The sequence below is a fragment of the Durio zibethinus genome, chromosome 4 (assembly GCF_047325235.1).
Source record: "Durio zibethinus cultivar Kanyao isolate XHJ-2024 chromosome 4, ASM4732523v1, whole genome shotgun sequence".
In the NCBI taxonomy this organism is placed as follows: Eukaryota; Viridiplantae; Streptophyta; class Magnoliopsida; order Malvales; family Malvaceae; genus Durio; species Durio zibethinus.
In genome coordinates, this window is record NC_143165.1 from 2,060,844 (window position 1) to 2,086,111 (window position 25,268).

The 25,268-nt window shown below is 31.4% G+C and overlaps 2 protein-coding genes across 3 annotated transcripts; one reads left to right on the plus strand and one right to left on the minus strand.

Annotated features, from left to right (window-relative positions):
• The first annotated feature begins 618 nt into the window (after window positions 1-618).
• On the plus strand, window positions 619-2,497 carry LOC111287280 (tetrahydroberberine oxidase-like). Of its 2 annotated transcripts, XM_089759018.1 has the most exons (2): window positions 635-802; window positions 868-2,496. In XM_089759018.1, the coding sequence occupies exons 1-2, from the start codon at window positions 738-740 to the stop codon at window positions 2,264-2,266; spliced, it is 1,464 nt and encodes a 487-aa protein (XP_089615144.1). In that variant the 5' UTR covers window positions 635-737; the 3' UTR covers window positions 2,267-2,496. The 2 variants fall into 2 exon arrangements, with proteins under 2 accessions (XP_022733430.2, XP_089615144.1); XM_022877695.2 differs by having other exon boundaries at window positions 619-2,497.
• Window positions 2,498-3,746: 1,249 nt separating this feature from the next.
• On the minus strand, window positions 3,747-9,122 carry LOC111287279 (uncharacterized). Its single transcript, XM_022877693.2, has 5 exons — window positions 8,984-9,122; window positions 8,385-8,585; window positions 8,059-8,190; window positions 4,874-7,156; window positions 3,747-4,512 (listed from the first exon to the last, which is right to left on the minus strand). Exons 1-5 carry the CDS (start codon window positions 9,018-9,020, stop codon window positions 3,839-3,841), a joined length of 3,327 nt encoding a protein of 1,108 aa, XP_022733428.2. The 5' UTR covers window positions 9,021-9,122; the 3' UTR covers window positions 3,747-3,838.
• Between the last annotated feature and the right edge of the window lie 16,146 nt (window positions 9,123-25,268).

Here is a 25,268-nt window from a genome sequence, read left to right on the forward strand (position 1 = left end):
CTTCATTATTAATTTTAAAAATTTTAAATTAATTTCGATTTGTAATTAAGATCGTACAAAAAGTAAAAGAAACTTCATTTTATTGTGGAAGAATGCTTAAGGGAGTGTTCCCATGGAGCTTTTACCCTTTCTGTATGCCATTTGGAATCCTCTGGAATGTAGATTTTTCAATGACAATTTAGGCCAAATTGTCATCTAATTGGCATAATAAATTGGTTTTTCACGATGGCAGACGTAAATAGCATAAAACTATTTATTTATTTATTTATGACGGTTGAAAAAGTTAAAGAGTCACTAAATTCGATTTCTATTCACATTCTTTTTCTGCGAAAAAGCCAATGGGAAATTTTTTTTTTTTCATTTACCAATTTGATCAGATTATAAAAGTCAGGCAATTTTAGTTTGAGTGCGTCAAATCCCCCAATGCCATCATTGCTTATGATGAAGGTTTTCATGAGGAAGTGATGACATATAGATCAACATGTTATATTGAATGCCATCCCTTTTCCAAACTCATTCCGCGTTTGAAGAAACTTCAATTCCAAATGCATTGTTGCGGCTCAAAGCACCGTTCTGGTTATGTAAATCTATAAATAGGGGAGCTCTTCATAAACTCTGCACAAAACCATCAGTTTCGAAAATCATCACTTTCAAAGATATGAAATCTCTTCACTTTTCAATGTCTTCAACATTTCTTTTTGTTGCTCTCTTCTCATTGTTATGGGCAACTTCAGCTCATGCTTATGAGACTTTTCTTGATTGCCTTTCTCTTCATTCCAACGACTCCTCTTCCATTTCTAAAGTTATCTTCACACAAAATAATTCTTCCTATTCTTCTGTTTTGAACGCCACCGTTCGAAATTTCAGATTCACTACACCATCTACCCCTAAACCTTTGGTCATTGTAACACCGCTCCATGCTTCCCATATTCAAGCAACAATTTATTGTTCAAGAAAACATGGGCTCCAAATTAGAACTCGAAGCGGTGGCCATGATTTTGAAGGTCTTTCTTATGTATCTGAAGTCCCGTTTGTCATCGTTGATATGGTTAATCTACGATCAGTTGACATTGATGTAGAAAACAAAGTTGCATGGGTTCAATCAGGTGCGGTTCTAGGAGAACTGTATTACAACATTGCTAATAAAAGCAACACTCTTGCCTTTCCAGCTGGTCTTTGCCCCACTGTTGGAATTGGAGGGTACTTGAGCGGAGGAGGTTATGGCTTATTATTCCGCAAATACGGTCTTGCAATAGATAATGTAATTGACGCACAACTTATTGATGTTGACGGGAGAGTTCTTGACAGGAAATCCATGGGAGAAGATCTGTTTTGGGCCATTCGAGGTGGTGGTGGGGGTAGCTTTGGAATTGTGGTTGCATGGAAAGTACAGTTGGTTTCGGTTCCATCAATTGTGACTGTATTCACAATCAACAAGACCTTGGAACAAAATGCGACCAAGCTTGTTCATCGTTGGCAATCCGTTGCACCCAAGCTTCCAGATGAATTTTACTCCGGAATTACACTAACAAGGGTGAATTCTAGTGAAGATGGGAAGAGAACAATTCTAGCTTCCTTTCATGCTTCGTTTCTTGGTGGGATTGATGAGCTGGTTCCATTGATGCAAGAGAGATTTCCTGAACTGGGACTAGTGAGGGAAGACTGCATTGAAATGAGTTGGATTGAATCTATTCTCTACATGGGCAACCTTCCAAATGAAACCTTGAATATTTTACTTGATAGGACATACCAAAGTCCTCTTCTTAGCCCTTCCTTCAAATCAAAATCTGATTATGTGAGGAAACCCATTCCTGAAATTGGATTTCAGGGGATGTGGTCAAGACTTTTTGAAGAAGAAGGAGCATCGGCTAGTATAAGTTTTATTGCTTACGGAGGTATAATGGATGAAATTCCATCGGCTGCTACTCCATTCCCACATAGAGCTGGCAACTTGTACAAAATCGTGTACAACGCAGGATGGCAAGAAGAAGAGAATATAATATCTGAAAGGTATATAAGCTGGATTAAGAGACTTTATAGTTATATGGGCTCCTTTGTTTCAAAATCTCCAAGGCAAGCCTATATCAATTATAGGGATCTTGACATCGGAATGAATAATGAAGGAAACACAAGTTTCGCTCAAGCAAGTGTATGGGGTCGTAAGTATTTCTTGAACAACTTTGACAGGTTGGTTCGTGTGAAGACCAATGTTGATCCACAGAATTTTTTCAGGCATGAGCAAAGTATTCCTCCTCTTTTTCATTAATTAAAAAAAATATTAGAATAACCTTTGAGAGTTAAACCTTTTATAAAAATATTTAATTGGAAATTGTGTAAAAAAAATAAAGAATTTATTAGGTTTTTTTTAGGCATTTGGGCATGATTCGTTGTATTACTACTTAAATAAATGTACGGCTAATTACCTTTGTTTTGTAATTAGTTCTAGATCATATATATTTATTGAATTTGTCTTCTCAAATTTGTATGCAAATTAATAATATAAAGTGTAATATAGAAACAAATTTTCTCCTTTTGGTACGTAAGAAGAATTTCATTGGATTTTTTTTTTTATGATAAAAAAAGATCATTGAATTTTAGACTATACAATAAGAGTACGACTTCATTTGAATTTAAATGTTGCCTCGGTACAGTGTGGTTTACACTTTTTTGGTGGAATGGTAACATTTGAAACCGTTTGGACAAATTTGGTGCAGTGCCCAACGGTTCCGAATCAATAGTTTTAGATTAAAGGAACAAAGTTTTATGAGTCACTACACTAGATTAATTTCTACAAAAACACTCCATTGACGCTTCAAAAAGCAGAGGTTGTGCTTGTAATGCTTACAAATCCATTTATCCAGAAAAACAAAAATTCACAAACCCAATACCCTCTTTAATCTCGGATTAAGCTGCCTGCACTAGCTCACTTGCCTATTTTATTGAGAAGTTATGGCTGCCTAAGTGTTAAATCATTTGCAGAGAGATACGTACTGTTCAGCTGAAGGTTCTTATACGATGAAATATTTTGCAGATAAAAGATTATGAGGAATATGAATTTCTAGACCCATTTTCGGTCACTTGAACAAAAGGTTTATGTGCAACTGATACTTATGTTCTAGATTATCAATTCTTTGCGCAGAACAATTCTGGTAAGAGTGTTGTCCCTCCCTGTTAATTAATATATGTAGTTTACTAATAATGACTGCAAGAACATGAAGAAAATGAGGCAAAAGAGAAGATGGATTGGGTTATGGGTTGAAAAGATGAACAACATTTCAGGCAAAGACGAGACTTTGAGTGAACACAGGTGCACAAGCCTGTCTCACCGGCACACGCAAACAAGGTTGTTTGACCAATGACATGCAAAGAGCATGAGACATTTGGTTCCCTTGTGGACAGAATTATAACTATACAACGAGTGATAATTCTCAACAATGTAAAAATTTGGAGGCTTTTAGCAGTAATTCGCCTGCTAGACGACTTCCAATTCCGTTTATCACAAAAATATATGTTATTTTTATAGGGCTAAAAATGGCCAGGAGATGGGTGCAAAAGAATTTAGTAGAATCTGATTCTTTGTTGACAGTGAAAAAAATTTCACAATCACTGCCTCTATCAGATATTAATGGTTGTAAACAACTTCAATTAGCTTACGAGGATACTTCTTCTACTTCCTTATATAAAGGAATCTGTAGCTGATATTTTATTATAAATAGTTATCCTCTCTTTATGAAAAAAAAAAAAAATTGAAGCTAAAATACCTTAACTATTAAGATGAATCGAGAAGTCATTCCCACTCAATAATGTCTCTAAATTCAGTCCTGCGGCATTTATAATCCTAATTTACAGATAAGCAGCATACAAACTGTACCCAGAGTGGTCTACCCTTCACCTTCCTTTTCTGTCTCTTAATATCAGCTGGATACCTTGCAGGAGAATTCCATTCTTTCCCTGCTTCCATATTGGTTGGCTCAGATACAGGTGTGTCAGGGCCCACAATTGAGCTAACTTTGGTAACCAAGGCTCCATTATCTTTGGCTACTTTCTCCTCTCTCGGAATTACAACAGCTGGGTTTTCTTTTGAGTTTGGGGACTTCTGTTTTGTTTCACTATTGGCTTCACCCAGTAGGTTCTTCAGAGTGTGCTGCTTCCCATTCCGGTTAGTTAACTTTGCTATGATCTCTTCATTCTTCTTTCTTCCTGGAGACTCGTATGCCACATGAGTAAGAGAAGGAAACCAACCAGCTTGCAGAGGTGTGGCTATGGGGTCTTGTGCATTCTGTACTTTCTGAATTTCAGAAGCAGCAGCTTTTTCATCACGGCCTCCAGGTTCAACCAATGTCAAGAAAGATGGTGGCTCAAATTCACCTGATTTATCAAAATGTTGTTCTTCAGATGCAACTTTTGAATTCTTTATGTTGGCTTTCTCTGCTTCTGAAACTTCATGTGAACCAGTTGATGGTAAAGTTTCAGTGTCGACCATAGCTGGGTTACTTGATTGGGTTGAAAGAACTGTTACATGCACAAAAACAAGAAATGGACTTAATTCTTGGACCAGAACGCCCCCACTTTTATGCTAAGCAATAAACTAAGGTTTAGGGGGGAAAATGCAATGATACAGTAATTAATCAAAGCAAAACAAGAAACAGAATCTAAGCCATCTAAATCAAGACTATTCCGAGAAATACTAAATACATGATTGTGTATCCTACAATCTAGAGTAGCCTATTTCAGATTGAACTGGTTCTAAACTTTATATAAGTTTGTAAATAGTTAGGAAAGTCAAATTAGAAATTCCTCATCATGCTAAGACAAGTTTATATCACAAAAGGTTCTCACCACAAATTTAATGAGCAAGAAGATGCTAATGTACCTGAAACAGATCTCCAGTGGCCTTCCAAACTATCAGTTTGACTACTTGATTCAATTGAAACATCAACTACAGTTGTATCAAGTGGAGGTTTAACAGAGCCATTATCTGCCTGCCCCAGCAAAATTATAGTGCTAATCCGAGAAGCACCCATTCTGGACTCCCTGGTATGGCTATCGTCAACAGCACCAGAATTTTGAATGGTAGGCTCAGCATATGAAGGTGAATGCATCAATTCTTTCTTCAATTGGTCCACTGAAGTTCTCTCAAACTCATTTCCTCCAGTATTGCCTAACGCAGAAGCCATAAGATCTTCACCAGCAGATTCTCCTTGTACATTGTTATCCCCTTTTTTTTCAGATTCCTTTATGTCATCTTGACTGTTTGGAACTGTATTCAATTGTGGGCCTTCTGTCTCAGGTAAGGTTCTCACATAGTCATTATTCACTTCCTCTAAGACAGCTGGGGGTTGATGATGAGTGCTAATGGATTCAAATATAGAGTTGGTGTTCATTGAAGCACATGCCTCCTCCAGTCCATCTCCACTTTCAACCACATTGATATCATATTTTTCAGTTTTTCTTGTCGCAATATCATCAGAGTTGTCAACTTCATGCAAGTTAAATGCTGGATTAATTTGGGACAAAGAAGAATTATTTGTAGATTCACATGATGCTACAGCATTTTTCACATAATTTTCATCATCAATTCTTCTGGTGTTGTCAACTCCAGCTATATCAATTGCCCCAGATCTAGACCTTTCAGGAAATCCCATACCATCACCGCCAACTTCATTATCTAACCCTCTAGCCTCAATGTCAGCATGAGCAACAGCATGAGCAGTCACAGGATTCACGGCAGGTAAAAGATTTATCATGCTTCCTGAGAAACCTATTGGCTGTAAATCATCAGAAACATAAACAGGCTGCTGTTCATTAAGAGGGCACACTTTCTCATTCTCAGTTGTATCGGCATTAACAGGAGACCCTAATGCATCAGACCCTTTATTGATCTGAAGCACATCAGCTTCCCCCTCAACAACCACTTCTTTAACCATAGCCTCAATAGGCTGCTGTTCTTTAAGAGGACAGACCTTCTCATCCTCAGTTGTATCAGCATTAACAGCAGACCCTTTATTGATCTGAAGCACATCAGCTTCCCCCTCAATAACCACTTCTTTAACCATAGACTCATTATTTCCACCTAGTCTATAGCTATCTTCAGCAGCATGCATATATGAAGAACCTACCTTTATGTCTTCATCCAGCTGATTTGACTGGAAAGCATCAGATTTCTCCTGAGAAACATGGTCACTGACTCCATCTTCCTTATCAATGATTATTTCTTCAGAAGCAAAGGCCTCCAATTGGGGTAATTTCACTCTCTTATGGTCTTTAAAACCATCAAGCTTGATTACAGCATTGTCTGCAACAGGAATATCATCAGGAACTGAGAGCACATAAACACTTTCATTTTCCTTTTCCATTTTGTCATAGACCTCATTTGAATTGACAGAAGTGGCAGTGTCTGTTCCTTGTACTGCATCAGTAGGTATTTGAAAGATATCTGTAGAAGCATCCATATTTTTTGCAGATTCAGCTTTCGGGGACAGATCATCAATGACCATATTGCGGGTGAATTTGTTACTATTCTCCTCTAATTCAACAATTTTGTCAGCCAACCCAGACTCTGAAGTTATATCCTCTGTCTTTTCAGATGGTACACTTGGATGCTTATTGTTTGATGCCACAACATCCAGTAAGTTTCTTTCTAAATTAATTCCTGGGTTTCCCTCTCCGTCAGTCTCTTGCTCACCATTTTCACTCGTGGATATCTTAGAAGCCAACCTGTCACTAAACTCTTCCTTCAGTTGAACCGTATTGTCAGTCAAAACCATATCTAAAGTTATGTTCAGTCCCTTTTTGGACATAGACACTGTTTCAGATATTTCGTCAGCATGTTCGCTAGGCAGAATCAAGCCACCCGATAGGTTTTTGTTTAACTTTCCTTCATTTTTATTGGTATTATTCTCTTGCCTAACAGAGCATTCTGCCACCTTATCACCAGCACTGACTTTCCTACTATCTTCTGAGACATTCACTAGTGCTTCTGTTTTGATGGGGAACACATCACTAGCTGAACCATTTCTACTCTCAGAATCTTTTCTATAGCTCAAGCCAAGATCTTGGTGCGCCGGTGTGCCCATCAACAGCATAGGCATACTTTTCGGAACAGGATTTTCCTTTTGGCTTCTGTCAGCTGAATTCTGAGGCGGTTGAAGGATATCTGCATAGGTAAATGAAACCAAATTGTTAAAATTAGATCAACATTTACACTATAAAATATACCAACTAGCACCTCCATCAATGTTATCCGCCTGAAAAGCACAGTGAATTTAGTGAGAGTTTCATTTCTTTTATTCTAAATTTAAATGACAGAATTGGTAATATACATGTATTTTTAGCTGTGATGTGGTTGAGTAAGTTTAACCTACTATATACACTAGATTTCAGATCGTTGAAGCGCTCAAAGCAGTAAATTCCAACACAAAACTTCATGGGAAGTCGGGTTTAAACTGGTTCAGACAAAACAAAATAAGCTTCTACTTGGTTTGATATGGTTATTTTTATTGTCCAAAACGAAGTTTGTTATTATAGTTGACTTGAATCCTGAAAATCAAACACAAGTCATGACATGACATGTGATGTAAAAGAGAATTATTGCTTTCGTCCTTTGAAACATTTGGATCTTCTGGTTATGCTTTACACTTTGTTTGATAGATCATGAAGAGTTTTAACAAAAACAATGGCTTTCTCATGCAAAAATTCAATCAAATTTTGTATTTATGTCACATCCCATTCAACATGCATGAGTTCCAGGTTTATATTTCACAAATGTAAACTTTGGCTTTTCTTAAATAATATTTTAACTACTCTTAAACAGTGCCTACAAACACCAGTTAACCGGACCCTTTAGATAATAGCTATAAACTAAAGAAATGGAGACAGACTACAGCTAAGGCTTGTATACATGCAAATTAGATACACGGTTAAATTCAAAAACAAATTCTTCTACACGTAATTAAATTTTCTCAGACAAACTATTAATTAGAACATCTAACAGGCATACATGTCCAAACTCAAAATAATCGACATCAATTTATTGTCTGTCTCATAAAAAAAACTTACCGGTGTCTTCAAAATCTTTAACAGAAATAGTGGCAGTTTGATCCTTCTCAGCAATCTTGTCTCCTTTGCTAACATTATCCAAACTGTCCTGCCTTCCCAGACTACTTTCCATAACTTTTGGAACTTGAGCAACTAGATTCACCAAAATTAACACAATTGATAATTAGCTCAACAAAAACTCTTATGCATCCAGACAAGCTCTTTAAAATCCAACAATTAGCCCCGAACTAGTCCATTTATATAGATCAGAACTAGTATAGAAAGAGACCATAATTATGAAAAAAGTGGAGCTCAATACAATTAGGAAATAAGACATGTGTACTCACTTGGGGTTTTGCGACCCTCTTCAGAAAGTGGTTCATCATCAGAAGCAGTTGTATGGGTGATATCCCCAGAGTCAACTGGCTTGTAACCTTCAATGGTTCCACAGATCTTCTTGTGAGCACGCCTGTGTTTTGCACTTGGATGTGGGTTTGGGAAAGGCCAACCACATTTGTGACACAGATGAACTACATGGCTCTCATGCCCTGCAAAATCAAGGAAAACCCATTAACCAGTTTTAAAAATATAAAATGAAGAAATCATTGCAAGCCAGGACAATTTTTTGTTTTTTACATAATGTGAAGAAATGTGAAAATTTAGAAAGTGTAAAACCAGAAGAAAATGAAAAATTGGTTAGTTTAAACAAGAAAAAAAATCCATAAAGGAGGGAAGAAAATAAAATTAAAGACAGAAGAAAGAAAAAAGATAGAGTCTTCAAGAAACAAGAAAACCAAGAAATAGTTTTTTCCTAGTAAAATAAGTAACCAACAAAAAGAAGGAAAATCAAACAACTTCAACCACCCCAAAAAATGATGACAAAACCAAGAACATAAAACCAAATCATACACAAAAAGGGGTGAGAAAAAAAAAGAAAAAGAAAAACCTGAAGAATGACTTTTTCCCTGAACTGGATTATCCATAATTAAAAGGATTAAGGAGAAGCAAAGGTTTAGAGCTCCAGAGAGTGTATAGAGAAAGAAGAAGATAAGACACTTATTAAACCAAAGGCAGCATTTTTCTACAAAAGAAAATTAAAATCAACAAAGGAAGACTGCCTTATATGAATTTAGTATACATAGTAAGTAAAAATGAAAGTGGAAAGGGCCCAAGGATTACAAAGAAAAGAAAAAGAAATGGGTTTTTCTTTATAATATGCATGTGTCACTGTGTCAGCTACAATGGTGGGTCTTAACTCTCAACTCTTGTGACTTAAGAGGAGTGTACGGAAACGTGATGGACTCTAACTCTATGATGATAACGGCATATCCTCGACTCCATGTGCGCTATTATCAACATCCTCTGCTCTTTTTTTTTTTTGGCCACCCTCTGTCCTTTCTTTTAGTAATTACTATTTAATTGTTGTTATCTACTGCCACTTACTGCTCCATGAATGAGAATTATAAGGAGGATGCTTGCAAAGGGTTGTATCCAAGTAGTTCAGGTTGAAAGTCTTTCTCGTATTTTCAAATTACAATTTTTTATATAAAAAATTTCGAAATGTTGCTATCTTTAAGGAAAGTATCGATGGTCACCAATGATTTGGTTTATAGAACAAGTTATGAGTCATTGAGTTCCATGCATAGGCATGCAATTGGGGAATAAATGAATGAGAAAGAGTTAGTATTGCTCATTGTAGGAACTAAACAATAAGCTAACAAAATTAGGGTTTTCAAATTTTATTAACCTACTAAATGAAATGAGTTTATTAATAACTTAGAGGTTAAATCTTTAATATGTTCAAAAACAATTTTTAAAAGAAAGAAATATGTGTACTTGTAGTTGGATTGTAATCTAATTAAGCTGGATTCATTTTTCTTTAATTCAATAATACTTTTGATTCATTTTAATTCAACTGATATGTACTGTCATGCACAAGAATTTTTTATTTAATTTTTTAATAATAATTATATATTTAACATAAGTGGTATATTGTACAAAAATTTGTAGCTATATAAAAATAATAATTGAGTTAATAAAAAGCATATTATCTGAGATTTACTTTATTAATAAATAAAGTTTATCTCATATGCAAAATATATCAAATTAAAATAAAATTTTTTATTTTTAACATTAATATAAAATTAAAACTCTAAAGATAAAATAGAAGATAAAGTATAAATTTATCACTTACTTAGGTCTAAATTTATCATTAATTGTTTTTCTAAAAAGTATAGTGATAAATTTGTACTTTATCACATAAAATTTTTAATAAAATTAAATTTTTTACTTATGAATTTAATAAATCTAATCAATAGTTATAATAAAAATTATTTAAAATATTAATTCAATAAATACAAAAAATTTTCCAACATCCATAATTTCAAAATGGAGTTAGTCTCTATGATGAACAAATTGTACACAGATTCTACCATAGATAAACTACAACTACATGCAGATGATTGTAACTTACATTGCACAAGGAGGACCCACCCATGACTAACATACACCACTGCCAAAAGACAGCATCTTTCAATTTCAAGGAAAGACTATAAATTCACACAACTACCATTAAATCTGACAATTTGATACTAAAAATTATCGTATCATACGTATTGATACATTAAATAAGATTTTATTTTTTATTTTTTACTTTTTACTTTTTAAATTTATATATAATTTTATATTTTTTATCATTTTTTATTTTAAATTATATTCACACTCCGAATTTATCGTCGTCCATCAATTTCCAACGGCGAATGAATACGAAACTCTGACTAAACAGCAAATGTAATAAAACCCCAACAACCTGACAAAAAAGTCATTTGCAACAAGAATGGTTAAAATCGAATCACCTGTCGCTTATTGTTAGATTGATACGTTTCCCAAATACGAGGCAATCCCAATCTTTGCTCCTCTTTACGCTTCTGTTCTTTCCCCTTTTGTGTTTTTCTTTACAAAGTTCCCCTTTCTTTTACAACCTTCAACTGCTTTGACGACCCAATCTAACCAATACGACAGAGATGTGCTTAATATTGTGCTATGTTTTGTCTTTGTAAATTTTGGAAAATCAGAATTATTAATGTTTTCATGCTTGTAATAATAATTTATACATATAGAGTGTTTCCATGCTTATATTGTTAGAGATCAAATGTGTTTAATTGTTTTATGATAGGTTAGAATGCGGATACGTCCATAAAATCTAATTGCAAGTTGTTTCAATTATTAAAATTATTGAAATTATTAAGTTGTGTGAATTTTAATCATTATTTGATACGGGATAATCATTCAAAAAATTATAATGATTTATGCATGATAATTAAGTCATTGTATCTGGTAACTATTTAATGATCTTACATTACCGTGATATTATATCACCAAAAAGTGATTAGATCATCACTTTGTAATGTGATTTAATTCTTATCTAAAAAAATGAAAAATCAAAGAGTGATTAAATTTTTGTTATCTTGAAAGGTAATTTAATTCAAATCTAAAAGGGTAAGAAATTTTTATTATCAAAATGAAATGAAATATAAAATTAATAATAGTCAATATTACCCATTTAATATATGAATTAAAAACTTACTCTTTAAAATTAATTGTTATTATTTTATATTATAATTTTTATATTTTTAAATTAATATTTATTGTAATAAGTTCAAAAATATTTTGTGTGATTTTTTTAATTTTTAAAATTTATTTATAATATAATCTTTTGATTTTAATATATTATTTTTATTTTTTAATTCAAAATATTTACATAATTTATACTATTAAACCTAGCTTACTATGCATAAATATATTTTTAATTTAATAATTTAATTATATTTATTATAAAGTAAATAAACTATTAGTAATATTTTATATACATATTATTATATTTAAATAAGATTAAAATTATTAATTTATATAGCTATTATAATATACATAGTTATTTTGGTACTTTCAAACAAAATAATGTTTTATTTCTAATAATACAAAATACAGTTATCTTTAATTATCAAGAATTAATTATTTTTAACCAAACAACATGATTCTAGATCACGATTCATAAGATCACTTTAGTAATAAGATCACTTTAGTGATTAAATCAACATGATGATTTTAAAAATGATACCAAACGCTACCTAATATTAATTGTCAGTTCAGGAAAGTAAATATGTGTATTGATTTTTTATAACTACAAAGTGAATTTACTTTTTACGTTGAGAGTAAATCGTTAAATCTTATTTGTTCATTTTTTTATCATTTAAAAAAAACTTTAATCTTTATGAAATTTGACTTTTTCACAAAAGTAAAGATAAAATGTAAGAACAAGCTTATAATTTAAGAGATTAAACAATTCTTGATAGAAATAGCATGAGACAAAATAGAGTCAGAGAAAAAAAAGAGAGATAAGCATAAAATTTCTTACCTCTTTTTCCATTTCAAGGCAATGTTAAATATCATAGTGCTAGATAGTATTTGGGCTGTGTTTGTTGAGGGTGGTAATAAGCTATGGAGAGTGGTTCATAGTGGTGTAAGGTGGCTTTTTCAACTAGTTTTTCCTATGTTTTATTTTTTTATGGTTTTTTGTAAAATTTTGGTTAATATATTTAAAATAGGTTTCTAATAAAATAAAATATAAATATAGATATTTTGTAATTTGTAGACACACATATGTGTTCAGGATCAATCAGTGTATTATTATTATGATTATTATTATTATTATTATTATTATGTTTCTTTCCTTTTCTTAATCTGCGTTGAATCAAGCCATGAATTTGCATAATCAAAGATCTTTAATTCATAACCAAATCAGATCAATTAGCCCTGCATAACCTTGCCTAAATCACGTCTGACATAATTCAATCCCAGGATTCAAGCTTAAATTGATTTTATTTGGACAGAATCCAATCCCAAGATTCAAACCTGAATTGGTTCTATTTCAACCCTAAAATTTCTACTAAGGATTGGCTATAAATTAAACACAATATTGCAAGGAAATGGACGAGTTAATTTCTGGGTAAATGAGGAGTGAATTTTTAAAGAAAAGACGAGTTAATTTTTGGGAGGAAATATTTTTTGATTTAGAGTTTCTGATAGTAGATTTTCTGGAGGAATTTCTCAAGGTTTGAATTTCTAGATTTCATTTTCAAGTTTTGGATTTGAAATTTGAAAATCTAGATTTAGGTATAAGTTTATGGGAAATTTATGGAAAAATCTAGGTTTAAATATAAATTTCTGAAAATTTTTTGAAAAATCTAGGTTTAGGTTGAATGTTTGAATTTTTTGGCAAACTTTGAATTTTTCAGTAGGATTCTGGCAATTTTTTTCAAAAACCAGCGAGTTGCCCAATTTTCGATGACTTTTTTTAAGATTTTTTAAAAAGAAGGCAGAGAAAAATTAGATTAGAGAGAGAAAGAGGACCAGAAGCTTCTGAAGAAAAGCTAAGGAACTTGGCTTTTATATGGCCCCATTACGATGTCGTTTCTAAAGACCCAAGACTCATGTGAACCCGAACAGCATTCGCATGTTGCTCGTGGTTCAACCCAACTCAATCATTAGGTTTCTTTTTTCTATTTTACTTTTATTTTCTTATTTTTATTTTTTAAGTTTTTTATTATTTTATTTTCAATTATTTTATTTTATTTTACTGTTTTTTTAAATTGAGCAATTTATTATTTATTAAATATTCATTTTTATTATTTATTTTTTGGAAAACAGTTTAAAAAAATATATAAAAAAATAAAATTTTCTCTTTTCAAATAAATTCATAAATCTTATCAAATTATTGGAGGATTTTTCATATATTTAAATATAGATTCTACCAAACTATTGAGAATTTCATAAATCAATTTTCACAAAAAAAATAATTGTTAACAAAGTATTTTATATTTTATCCTACCAAACTATCATCTTAAGTTAAATCTTATCAAAATATTGAAAGATTTAATGAATTTTCTCAAAATAAAATTTTATAAATATTTTTACAATAAAATCTCATCAAACTATTGGGGGATATACATTAAAGTAAATCCTATCAAACTATTGAAGGATTTTACTAACTATTTTCTTAAGTAAAATATATTAATAAATCTAATGACGGAACCTCTTCAATGTGAGACATTAGTCTCCATGAATACTCTTGAGGTAAGAGAATTATATTAAATTGCTACCAAACAATTGGAGTAATTTTAAAATTAATTTTTAATATTAAATATTTTGATAAATTATAAATATTTTTAAGGTTTGGATAATTTGAAATCAAACTGATACTATCTTTTGATGGTCATTATAAGGGTACTATAACTTTTTTTACACGTAACTGTACTTCTGAACCTAAAATCTAGTTTCATGGATCAGAATCTACTATTTAAAGATATTTAAGTCAATCTTGAGATTCTTCTTTGAATATGACAAATTTAATTAGATGACCAATCACACTTAAATAAAAAATATTGATAGTGACTTTTTTAATCCAATTCTAGCGATAAGTATACGAGTTTATATGTTATGACCCGAGTAGCAAAATTTTAGAAGTTAATTAAGCTAAAAAGCATTCAAACTTACTCAAAATATGAGTCTCTCCAAAACTGGGTTTTTGTGAGAGGAGTTTTAGGAGTCTACGTCTGTTTACTAAGGTTTTGACTCAGTTTGCAAAGAGTTTTCACGAATGGCCATCAGCAAGTTTAGTCTTAATATCAGATAGAAATAGTATCGGGAATAAATAGTATTGGTGATGGGTTCTTAAATGGCTGGTGGTGGGTGTTTAAGTGGCTGTGGAGAGATTTCAAAGTAAATTTATATGACAGAAGATTTGGAAGGCATCTAGAAACATCTTAAACTCACGGAGGAGTAAAAGGACAATATTGATTATGAAGAAGGGAAATGATCGATAGAAGAAGGGGAAGGAAAAATGGGTGATTAGTAAATTATTGATTAAAAGGCCTTTCAACAGCGATGCCATGGTGGGGACATTCAGAGTAATATGGAGATTGGCATGATGAGTATGTTTTCTAAGTAGCATACTTAGAAAACAACCTTTTCTTATTCAAATTTGCTATAAAAAATAAAAAAATTAAAACAAAGAAAAGATTGTTGATGGCAGTCCGTGGTTTTTTGAAAAGCACCTGCTTGTCATGGAAAACTAAAACAGAAATCTTAAAGCAAGTGAGTATGTTTTCAACCACACCATTTTCCAGGTTAGAATCTACGATAAACCTCTGGGCATGATGAACAACATCATGGCAAAAAACTTAGGAAATAAGATTGGTGTGTTTAAAAAAGTGGACGATAAGCAAAATGGTTGGCCAAGGTAGCTACAGGTTAGGGTGGAGGTAAATATCCATAAACCCTTAAGGCACCTGGTTACACTGTCGAGAGGAGGACGCGAAGCAATAAGAAAAAGGATAGGGTATGAAAGATTACCAACATTTTGCTATATCTATGGACGATTAGGGCATGGGAAAACTGAATGTGAATCAAAGGAATTAAAAATAGAGGATCTTGATGGAATAAAACAGTATGGGGACTGGCTGAGGGCATCGCTAATGAAAAAAGGCTTCTAGAATTATAGGTGAAATAAGGACAATATGAATAAACAATTTGGCATGGATGCTGCAGGCATGAAGGAACAGGTTAAGCAATCAGCGGCAATGAGAACTAATGAGGATGCATAAAGGACGGAGCCGGAAGATACCATATTGATTGGAGATAGCAAAAAATCAACAATTAGGATGCTAACTATGGGAAGTTTCCAAGATGTGGAAACATAAAAAGCAAAGGCAATTGCCAAAATGAAGGAGCAAAATCAGGACTAAGTGCCACTGACATGTCAACTAGATTAGACATGATTGAAAGAAAATGTAGGGATTACATCCATAATGATGGGAAGATGAAGGATGAGGTAGATCTACAGATAAAGATCATTATGTACTCTAATGAAAGTAAAGTGCCAAAGAGTGTATGTGCGGCTATGGGAAATAATGTGGCATGTAGAAAACGTCAGAATACAAAAATTATCCAACAACATAATAACTGTAAGACAACCCGAAAAAGAAAGGCAGGGAGTGTTCTTGCTTAAAGCAAGAATTAGAAGACAACAAAGCTATAAAGAGGAAGAACAGGGAAGATGAGGTACAGATTAGTGACATGGAAATTGATGGACCAGGGAAGAGATCAAATGGTGAGGAAGAAAGAAGCTAAGGAATTACAGAATCATTGGCAGAGATTGGGTCCCAGTCCCGCCGACACAATGAGGTGCATTGCTTTGAACTACCATGAGCTTGGGAACCCGCCAGCACTTCGTGTTCTGCGTGAGCTAATAAAAAGATAAGGTCCCCATGTATTGTTTTTTTCAGAAACAAAACTGTATGTGAATAAGGCTTACCAGATTAGGAGGAAGTGTGGAACAGATGCATGTTTCGAAGTTAGCTTAGAGGGGAAAAGTAGAGGGTTGATGATGCTGTGGAAGAAAGATTTGTACTTAAAATGCTGAGCTATTCAAAAAACCATATAGATAGGGAGGTCGTAAAGGGAAGAGAAAAAGATCAAAGGAAAATAACCAGATTTTATGGAGTTCCACAGACCAGCAAAATAAAGGAATCAGGGGAATTGACTAAAAGACTATCGCAACATTCGGCAAAACCATGGATATATTTGGGAGACTTCAATGAAACAATGTAGGGTTATGAAAAAAGTGAGGATCGGCTAAGAGCAACATAACAAATAGAGATGTTCAGGTAGACAACGGATGAATGTTGTCTAATGGATCTAGGGTTTATTGGTAGAGGTACACATGGGAGAGAGGTAAAGAAACTGAAACACTTATTAGGCCAAGGTTGAACAAAGCTTTAGCACGTGAAAGGTGGTGCATGAAATTTCCTTTGTATATGGTGAAACATTTGGCAGGGTCGGTCTCAAATCATTGTCTGGTGTTGGAAGACACAGAGGGAAATAGACCCAAAAGTCGAAGGAGACATAGCAAAAAAAAAAAGAAAAGCAATCATTTAAAGTTTGGTGGACCAAAGAGGAAGATTGTGAACGAGTTATAAAAGACAGTTAAAAAAATGGCTTCCAGGAGGACCTAACGGATAAGATTGCAAAGGTTGGAGTTCTTAGTGAATGGCAAAAAGGAAGACTCCAAAGTAGAAAACAAGAGATAGCTAGTCTATACAAAAAAATGGACACATGCCAAGATGGTGGTCCAACAAATGACAAACTAGAAAATGAAAGGCGGACCAAATAAAGGATTAACAAGTTGCTCGAGGAGGAAGAAACATTCTGGATGCAGAGGTCGAAAGTTAATTGGCTAAGGGAAGAAGACAAAAATACAAGGTATTTCCATGCACAAGCCTCAATATGGAAGAGGTCAAATACTGTAAAGGGGCTGATGGACTCAAATGGGGTTTGGAGGGAAGATGAAGAAGAGATATAAAATATTAAGGTGGAATGTTTTAAACAACTATTCACTTCACAAAGAACTCGCCACTTTGAAGATATTCTTGAAACTGTTGAAACCCAAGTAATAGACGAGATGAACAATCTACTCTCAACAGAATTCAATGCAGAAGAGATTCTAAGAGCTTTAAAGCAAATGTACCTTAGCAAAGCACCAGGACCAGATAGCATGCCTGCTTTTTTCTACCAAAACTACTGGCACATAATAGGACATGATATAATTTCGTTTTGTTTGGCAGTATTGAATGGTATGGAAAATTTAGATAGTATCAATAGCAAAAACGTAGTCTTGCTCCCAAAGGTTAAATCCCCAAAGTTTATATCCCAGTTTCAACCCATAAGTCTTTGTAATGTTGTGTACAAAATCATTGTAAAAACCATTGCAAATAGACTTAAGATAATTTTATCCTTTTGTATTAGTGAGTCACAAAGTGCTTTTGTACTTGGGAGGCTGATCACTGATAATATTCTAGTAGCCTGTAAGTTGCTTTACACTCTCAAATCTAAGAGAAGAGGGAAAAAGGGTTCTTTTGCACAAAAATGGGATATAAGCAAGGTTTAGATAGGGTAGAGTGAAATTTCCTAAAAGCCATGATGACTAAGTTATGGTTTAAGAATAATTAGGTAGGTCTTATTATGAAATGTATCAACTCTATTTCCTACTCAATTGTGGTTAATGGTCATATTATTCATAGATTCTATCTAGAGTGAGGATTGAGACATAAAGACCTATTATCGCCTTATCTTTTCCTTATTTGCTTAAAAGGTTTATCGGCCATGCTAACAAATTGCCAAAGGAACAGGTTGATGATAGGTGACAACGGTGCATGCTAGCCAATATGGACCAAGGATCACTCACTTGTTTTTCGCTGATAATAGTATGCTGTTTGTAAAAGCAAATAGGGACTAAAGTGAAAAGGTGAGGCTCATGCTGTAGAGATACCAAAATGGATTCGGCCAAATGATAAACTTTGAAAAGTCTAATCTATTTTTCAGTAGTAACACAAATCAAGGACAAAGAGAAGTGGTGATAGAGGTGTTTGGCATTCAATTATTATCAAATCCAGATAAGTACTTGGGATTACCAACTATGATAGGTAAAGGGTGGAAAAAAGCCTTTAAGGAAATGAAAAATAGAATCATGAAAAAGATACAAGGAGGAACATCAAAAATGTTGTCTCAGGGTGGCAAAGAAATTTTCGTAAAAGTTATTCTACAAGCCATGCCCACTTACACGATGAATTGCTTCGAGTTGCAAAAAACATTGTGCACAGAAATAGATGGTTTGCTAAGCAAGTATTGGTGGAGCCATAACAAGAACAAACAAGGCATACATTGGTTAAGTTGGGGGAAACTGTGTCTCCAAAGAAGATAGTGGAATGGGCTTCAAAGATATGGGAAAATTTAACCAAGCTTTGTTGGGTAAATAGGGGTGGAGATTGTTGAAGACTTTTTCATTTCTAGCCAAGAGTGTGTTATAGGAAAATACTTAATAGCAATCTTTTAGAGGTGGACCTAGGAAACAACCCATCCTCAACTTGGCATAGTATATGAGGTGTTCTAAAAGTATTGAGACGAGGGATTCGATGAAGAATTGGGATAATGAAACAATACAACTTTGAAGGATGCATGGGTCAACATCAATGGATGTGCAAACCACTACCAAGAAAGGGTGATTTGGGGGACGATAGTTATGTTAATGCCTTTCTAAACTATGAGACAAAAGAATGGGAGGTGGACCTACACAAAGACTATTCAACCCAAAGGAATTGCTACTCTACACGCAACTCTATTTAGTAATAGTAGAAGCCCAGATACAATAATACGGAAGCACACTACTAAGGGAACCTATATGGTTAAAAGTGGATATCATGCACTGTGTAAACAAGGAACTAGTGGGGAGACTAGTGAAACAAGGGAGAACAAAGGAAATATACATAGAGGATATGGAATGCCAATGTGCTCAATAAGATTAAGGCCTTCGCTTGGAGGATGAATGCTAACTAAACAAAACCTAGTATGAAGGAAAATCATTATAGCTGGGGACTATCCAAGATGTGGCACAGAGAAGGAGTCGATCTTACATGTCATACGAGATTGTAATGGGTCAAAAGAAGTGTGGAATAAGTTAGGATTCAACTGGGACGAGGTAGTTACTTCATCGATGTCTATAACAGAATGGGTTGACGAAACAACCGACAAACTCAAGTAAGGAAAATTTGAGATATTTCTAATAGGAGCGTAGGTTCTATGGTCAGGAAGGAATGATGACGTTTATAGGGAAAAAAAGGAAATGCTACCCAAATAGCCAACTTTGTAGGAGCCTATAAGGAGGAGTTCATGCAAGTGCAAGAGAAACAGAAAGGTGGAATACAGAGGGACCAGTGGGATAGAGACCGTCACCAAGGACATTGGTCAAAGTAAACTTTGTTGGAGCCTACAATAAGGAAACCAGAAAAAGAGGTTTGAGGGTTGTTATTAGTGATGTTAAGGGGATGATACTTGGAGCACTTACTGCAAAAATAACAGAAGCAATAGAACCTTGGATGATTGAGGGAAAGATAGCATTGAAAGCATTAAATTGCCAAGGATTTTGGGTTCACAAAAGTTCTGTTGGAAGGTAATGCCTTAAGGGTGGTACAATAGTTAAGAAGCGTAAAGCAAGACTTGTCCTTGATTGAGGTTATAGTAGAAGAGGCTCAAGCACATATGGATCTTTTTCAGATATGTCAAGTTATCCACACTAGAAATGGGGGAACCAAACAACTTACACACTAGCTAAGTATGGTGTAAGCCGAGAGCAAAATATTTATTGGGTAGAAGATTGTCTTGAATTTCTTTTGCCAATTATTTAGACGGATTTTAAACAGATTCTTGATTAATGCAATTCCATTTTACACTAAAAAAAATTCAAACGTTAGTACTTTAGTTAAAGCTCATAATAAAACTCTTAATATTTTTTTCCAAGCTAGTAAAACTCTTGATTGACAAAAATATTCTTTTAATATAAAGAAAAAATTTGATAAATTGTAATACAAAGACCAAATACTTTAAATACAAAGAGTTTGGGGACCAACTACAACTATAACTACTAAAAATGCATTTGAAATCAATAAGATAGACATAACTAGTAAAAAAATATTTGAATTAATTAATATAGTCCATATGTGTGAGTCTTAATCTCAGTTGTATTGTCTTATTTTGTTTCCCATATATATTAAATCCTTGACATTTCTTGATTAATAACATAATAACTAGATTTAAATTCGTGCGATGCACGATAATAATTTTATCTTACAATAATTTTTTGAATATTTTAATTTACAATAATTTTAAATTTGATGAAACTTTTGTAAATTAAAATTTGTAAATTAATATATTAAAATTTTTATTATAAATTAAAATTATCATCCGTAAATCATAGGATCGTCGAGCATATAAACAAAATAAAACAATATAATTAAGATGAAAAACCACACACATAGATTATCTTAATTTTTTGAATATTCTTTTACTGGCCAAACTTATCTTAATAACTTTGAACAACCTTTTAGTAGTCAAAGGCAAAGATTGGTGCTTAAACTCTTTTTAAAAATTTAAAATTTATACTACAATTTATCAAATTTAATCCTTATATTAAGATAATATTTACCAATTAAGATCTATGGAAAAAATATTTAAAATTGTACATACTATAGGTTTTAATTGTAATGCTAAAGTTTGAATACTTTTTAATGTCATCAACATCTAAATTCTTGTTACTTGCCAAATATCTACATTATATTTTTATTTTATTAACAACTTATTTTAAATATATTGACCAAAAATTTTACCAAAATATTCTATATATTTTACATGTTTGAAATTTTACTTCATTAGGTTGAAAGTATGTTGAATTCATTGAAAACCTACCTCTATTAACTACGCGTTAAGGTGCTTATACAATTTATAATTTAGTTTACATTGGTGTCATTTAAAATTACAGATTAATTAGAGACACTAAAGAAGAGATACAATTCTATAAAGTTTGAGCTTTGCAATGAACAAACATGTTTTTATACAACATCGATAGCAGAATGCCATTATAGTCCGTGCCACAATTTTAGTGAGTGAACAAAAAATCTTTTTATCTTGAACCACTAGGAAAAGACTTTGTAATTCAAAATATAAAATGACGATACGATATAAAAACAATGCAAAAAAACAAATACGAATGTGACAGTTTATAATTTTAATAAAAATCATATATGAGGTTGACAAAATCAAAAAATGCATTATATGTTTTTGTGTTGACACAAATTATAACAAATAATTTTTATATAAAACTTGATAAAATAATCAATATTTTATACAACACAAATATATAAATTACTAGGTCAAAGCAAAACTTGAAACTCCGAAGTCGCAGAAACTTCAAGGTATATGATTATGAAGGAATTCCTATTATCAAATTAAAATTTATTTAAAAATGGTGAGAGTTCAAAAGAATTAACTGATTTGACTTCAAAAGCAACTTCAATCCCTACTATCAAACTAAGATATTAGAGATGATTAAGATCAGAGCATCTTGTATAAGTAGTTTTATTTCATGCAAACTTATTTTGTATGGTTTAAATCAGGCAAAGAACCTAATATAATAACCTAAAATTTTTTAGAATGCACCAAATAATATTCAATATTGCTTAACATGGTTTATAAAGAAAAAAAAAAGTTTAACTATTCTCAAGTTAACCACCCTAAATTTTGAACTTAATTATGTTGGTCAAAAAGTCCCTGATCCAATTAAAACAATCAAACCAGTGGAAGTATAAACAAATCATCAATCAACCACACAAAAAAAATAATAATTTAACATGATTCAGCTCAACTGACCCATATCACGAATAAAAAAAAATTATTAGCTATAAAAAATTATAAATAAATATCAAATCAAACACTCAAAATCAATATCTACAGATTCTCTCATCCTTTCTTTTAACTTTTTTTTTCTAATACCTTACATATTTTTTTTATATCTAACTTTATAAAGACTTTACATATTTATAAGAATACTAACTTACTTACGAAAATTTTATTTTCTCTTAAAATTTTTCTTTTGTAAATTTTTTTATCCATTAAACAATATCTAGTTAATTCCATCTCAAATAAATGTTTATCTAAATCTCTTATAAGATTTAAGTCAATCTCAATAAATTTCACTAGAAAATTGTCAAACGTACCCAATTAATACAAACTATTTTGCTTTTTCCGTATAGTTATGAACTTCCATGGAACCACGTTTTTCTACAAAGGGTAAGTTGACTCAATCAATATGTTCCATGTAGTGCAAGATCCATATTATTTTTTTTCAACCCTATTCTTACATAACAATTTTCCAAAACTAAAGCTTGATTCAAAGAGTTTGCATTGTGGAAATATTTGGGGTCAGGTGAAACTAAAAATTCGATGGAGCCACCAAAGAAAAGATGCAATTCTAAAAGTTTGAGTTTTGCAATGAACAAATATATTTTTTTGTGCAACTAGTAGGTTGATCGTGCCTTCACTGTTGGTTTAATATTTTTCTTGTAACTAATAGTGAAAATGGAATTGAAATTGTACAAAGAATAAATATGTAAAAGTTTGTAAATGAAAACATATAAACCCAAATATTCATAGTCCACCAAGTCCCAAAAAGAAAACCAAAACAGGTGTCAAAAAGAAAATGGTGATATTTTTAATATAATAATATAAATATAGATTATTATTATTATTATTATTATTATTATTATTAATTATACATAAAATAGTATTCAATTATTAGATTTAAGTTTAATCGTATAATAAGAAAGAAAATGAAGTGTTGTTGGCAATCTATTAAAAGTAGGGAGTTTTGATATGGGTTTGGACGTGCAAACTTAGCTAAATTAAACATTTTTTCTTTGCCAGTTTTTGACCTTTTCAACCCACCAACCAAAGAACCATTTGATACGATTGTGGTCAAACATAAAACATACCAAAAACCCTCTTGCAATTGTAAAGACTATCCTATACAAGGAAATATTAAAATTTTCATTGTTTGCCTTTAGTATGGGAGTGGTTGACAAAATATTAAATGAGTAATTACTACTAATTTTAATATTTTTGATGTAATTAATTTTAATTTTGTTAATGGTCAACCTTTATTTGTTTTAACTAATTTGAATAAAAAAATATTTTTTAGTATTTATCTTAAATTACTCTCAGTTAAAATTCATATAAAAGATAATAAAACTTTAATTAACATCATTAATAGCAAATTCTTTTGTTACAAATGTAGATTTGTATATTATGAAAAAAATGTTAAAAATAATTTATATCATGAATATTTGATTTTGGTTTTTGATATCTTTTTCGATTACTTCTTAATAATGCCAATTTAGATAATAAAAAGACTTTATCACATAATGTTTTTAAATATAGTGATAAATACAATAATTAACAAAAAAGATATATATAAAATCTTCCATTTCTCTTTTTCTTTTTGATTGCATAAAAATAGGTAGAAAATATTTATACATAAACAACGTATACTTAAAAACGACTAATATGAAGAAAAAAAAAAAAAGAAAGATTAGACATAGATTTGTGCAAATTTTTTAATAAAGAAATTTATGAATTAAAATGTAGCCTTATTGAATTAAACGATGTTATATAAAAGTATTTTACATTGAAATAGCATGTCATTTATAATAATGCTCTTTAACTTAAATAAAAAAAATTACAAAAAATTAAATATTAAATATAAAATTAAATATGCATGTGTATATTTTCAATTTGAAAAAAAAAAAAAACTACCCACTTTAAAAGAAATGCACACTTTTTTAAAGTATCATTCTCTTCAAAAATATAATTTTCTTATATATGAAAAATAATAGATATTATTTATAAACATTTATTCATAAAAAATGTTAAGAAAAGAAGATAATAAAGTTTAAAAATAAAATCATTTACAATAGTACTAATATAAAGATATTAATAATAAAACAAACTTACTAAGTACTAAAATAAGTTAATAAAAAAGTAAGATATGCCAATAGACCTGAAAAAAAATTGTATAATATCCAAAATAATATAAATAATTTAATAACATGATAAATCAAAATAATGTAAAAACTAATAATAAAAAGAATCAATAAAACATAAAATATATAAAACCAAGGAAATATACTATTTAATATATTACAAACCGATAAATTAAGGTAGCACAAAGATTAAATTGTGTTAAAAGAGAACATGAAGGAAAAGTGTTTTAACACCTATTGATTATTTCACAAAAATAAAAAATAAAAGATTAGTCGGTAAAGTTAAAAATCAATGTTTACATTCACTTTCATAGGGGTATTTATAAGCAACATAAACTATTTATGGCAAAGGAAAATCCCTATGATTTTGGGTGAAAAATCAAAATTTTAAATTTTGATTAATTTAATTGTTTCCATAGAGAGAAAAGGAAATAAATGCTAGCCTTCATTGTCAGATTTCTTTTTTAAAAAATTACATATTACCATATACATATTAATATGTATTGTATACTTTAAATTGTCTTAATTTGTAACCAATTGAAAACTTATATAGTATAAAATAAAATTTGTTCTTGTCTATTTAATTTAATTTAATTTAATTAACAATGATTTAATGTATTTAATAGTAATGTATTTATTGAAAGCAAGAATATTAGTTATTAATAAGTGAATAATTGTAATTAATTTTTTCACAAAATTATTTGTTAAATAAAGAATGTATATGTATTAAATACAAGACACATGAAGATT

What these genes read in the sequence shown, in the direction of transcription:
- LOC111287280 (XM_022877695.2), top strand. Translation starts at nt 659, where the DNA reads ATGAAATCTCTTCACTTTTCAATGTCTTCAACATTTCTTTTTGTTGCT.
- LOC111287279 (XM_022877693.2), bottom strand. Translation starts at nt 9,020, where the DNA reads ATGGATAATCCAGTTCAGGGAAAAAGTCATTCTTCAG. An exon ending in GGGAAAAAGTCATTCTTCAG is followed by an intron (nt 8,586 to 8,983) that starts GTTTTTCTTTTT and finishes TTGATTTTGCAG; the next exon opens with GGCATGAGAGCCATGTAGTT. An exon ending in TAAAGATTTTGAAGACACCG is followed by an intron (nt 7,157 to 8,058) that starts GTAAGTTTTTTT and finishes TTACCTATGCAG; the next exon opens with ATATCCTTCAACCGCCTCAG.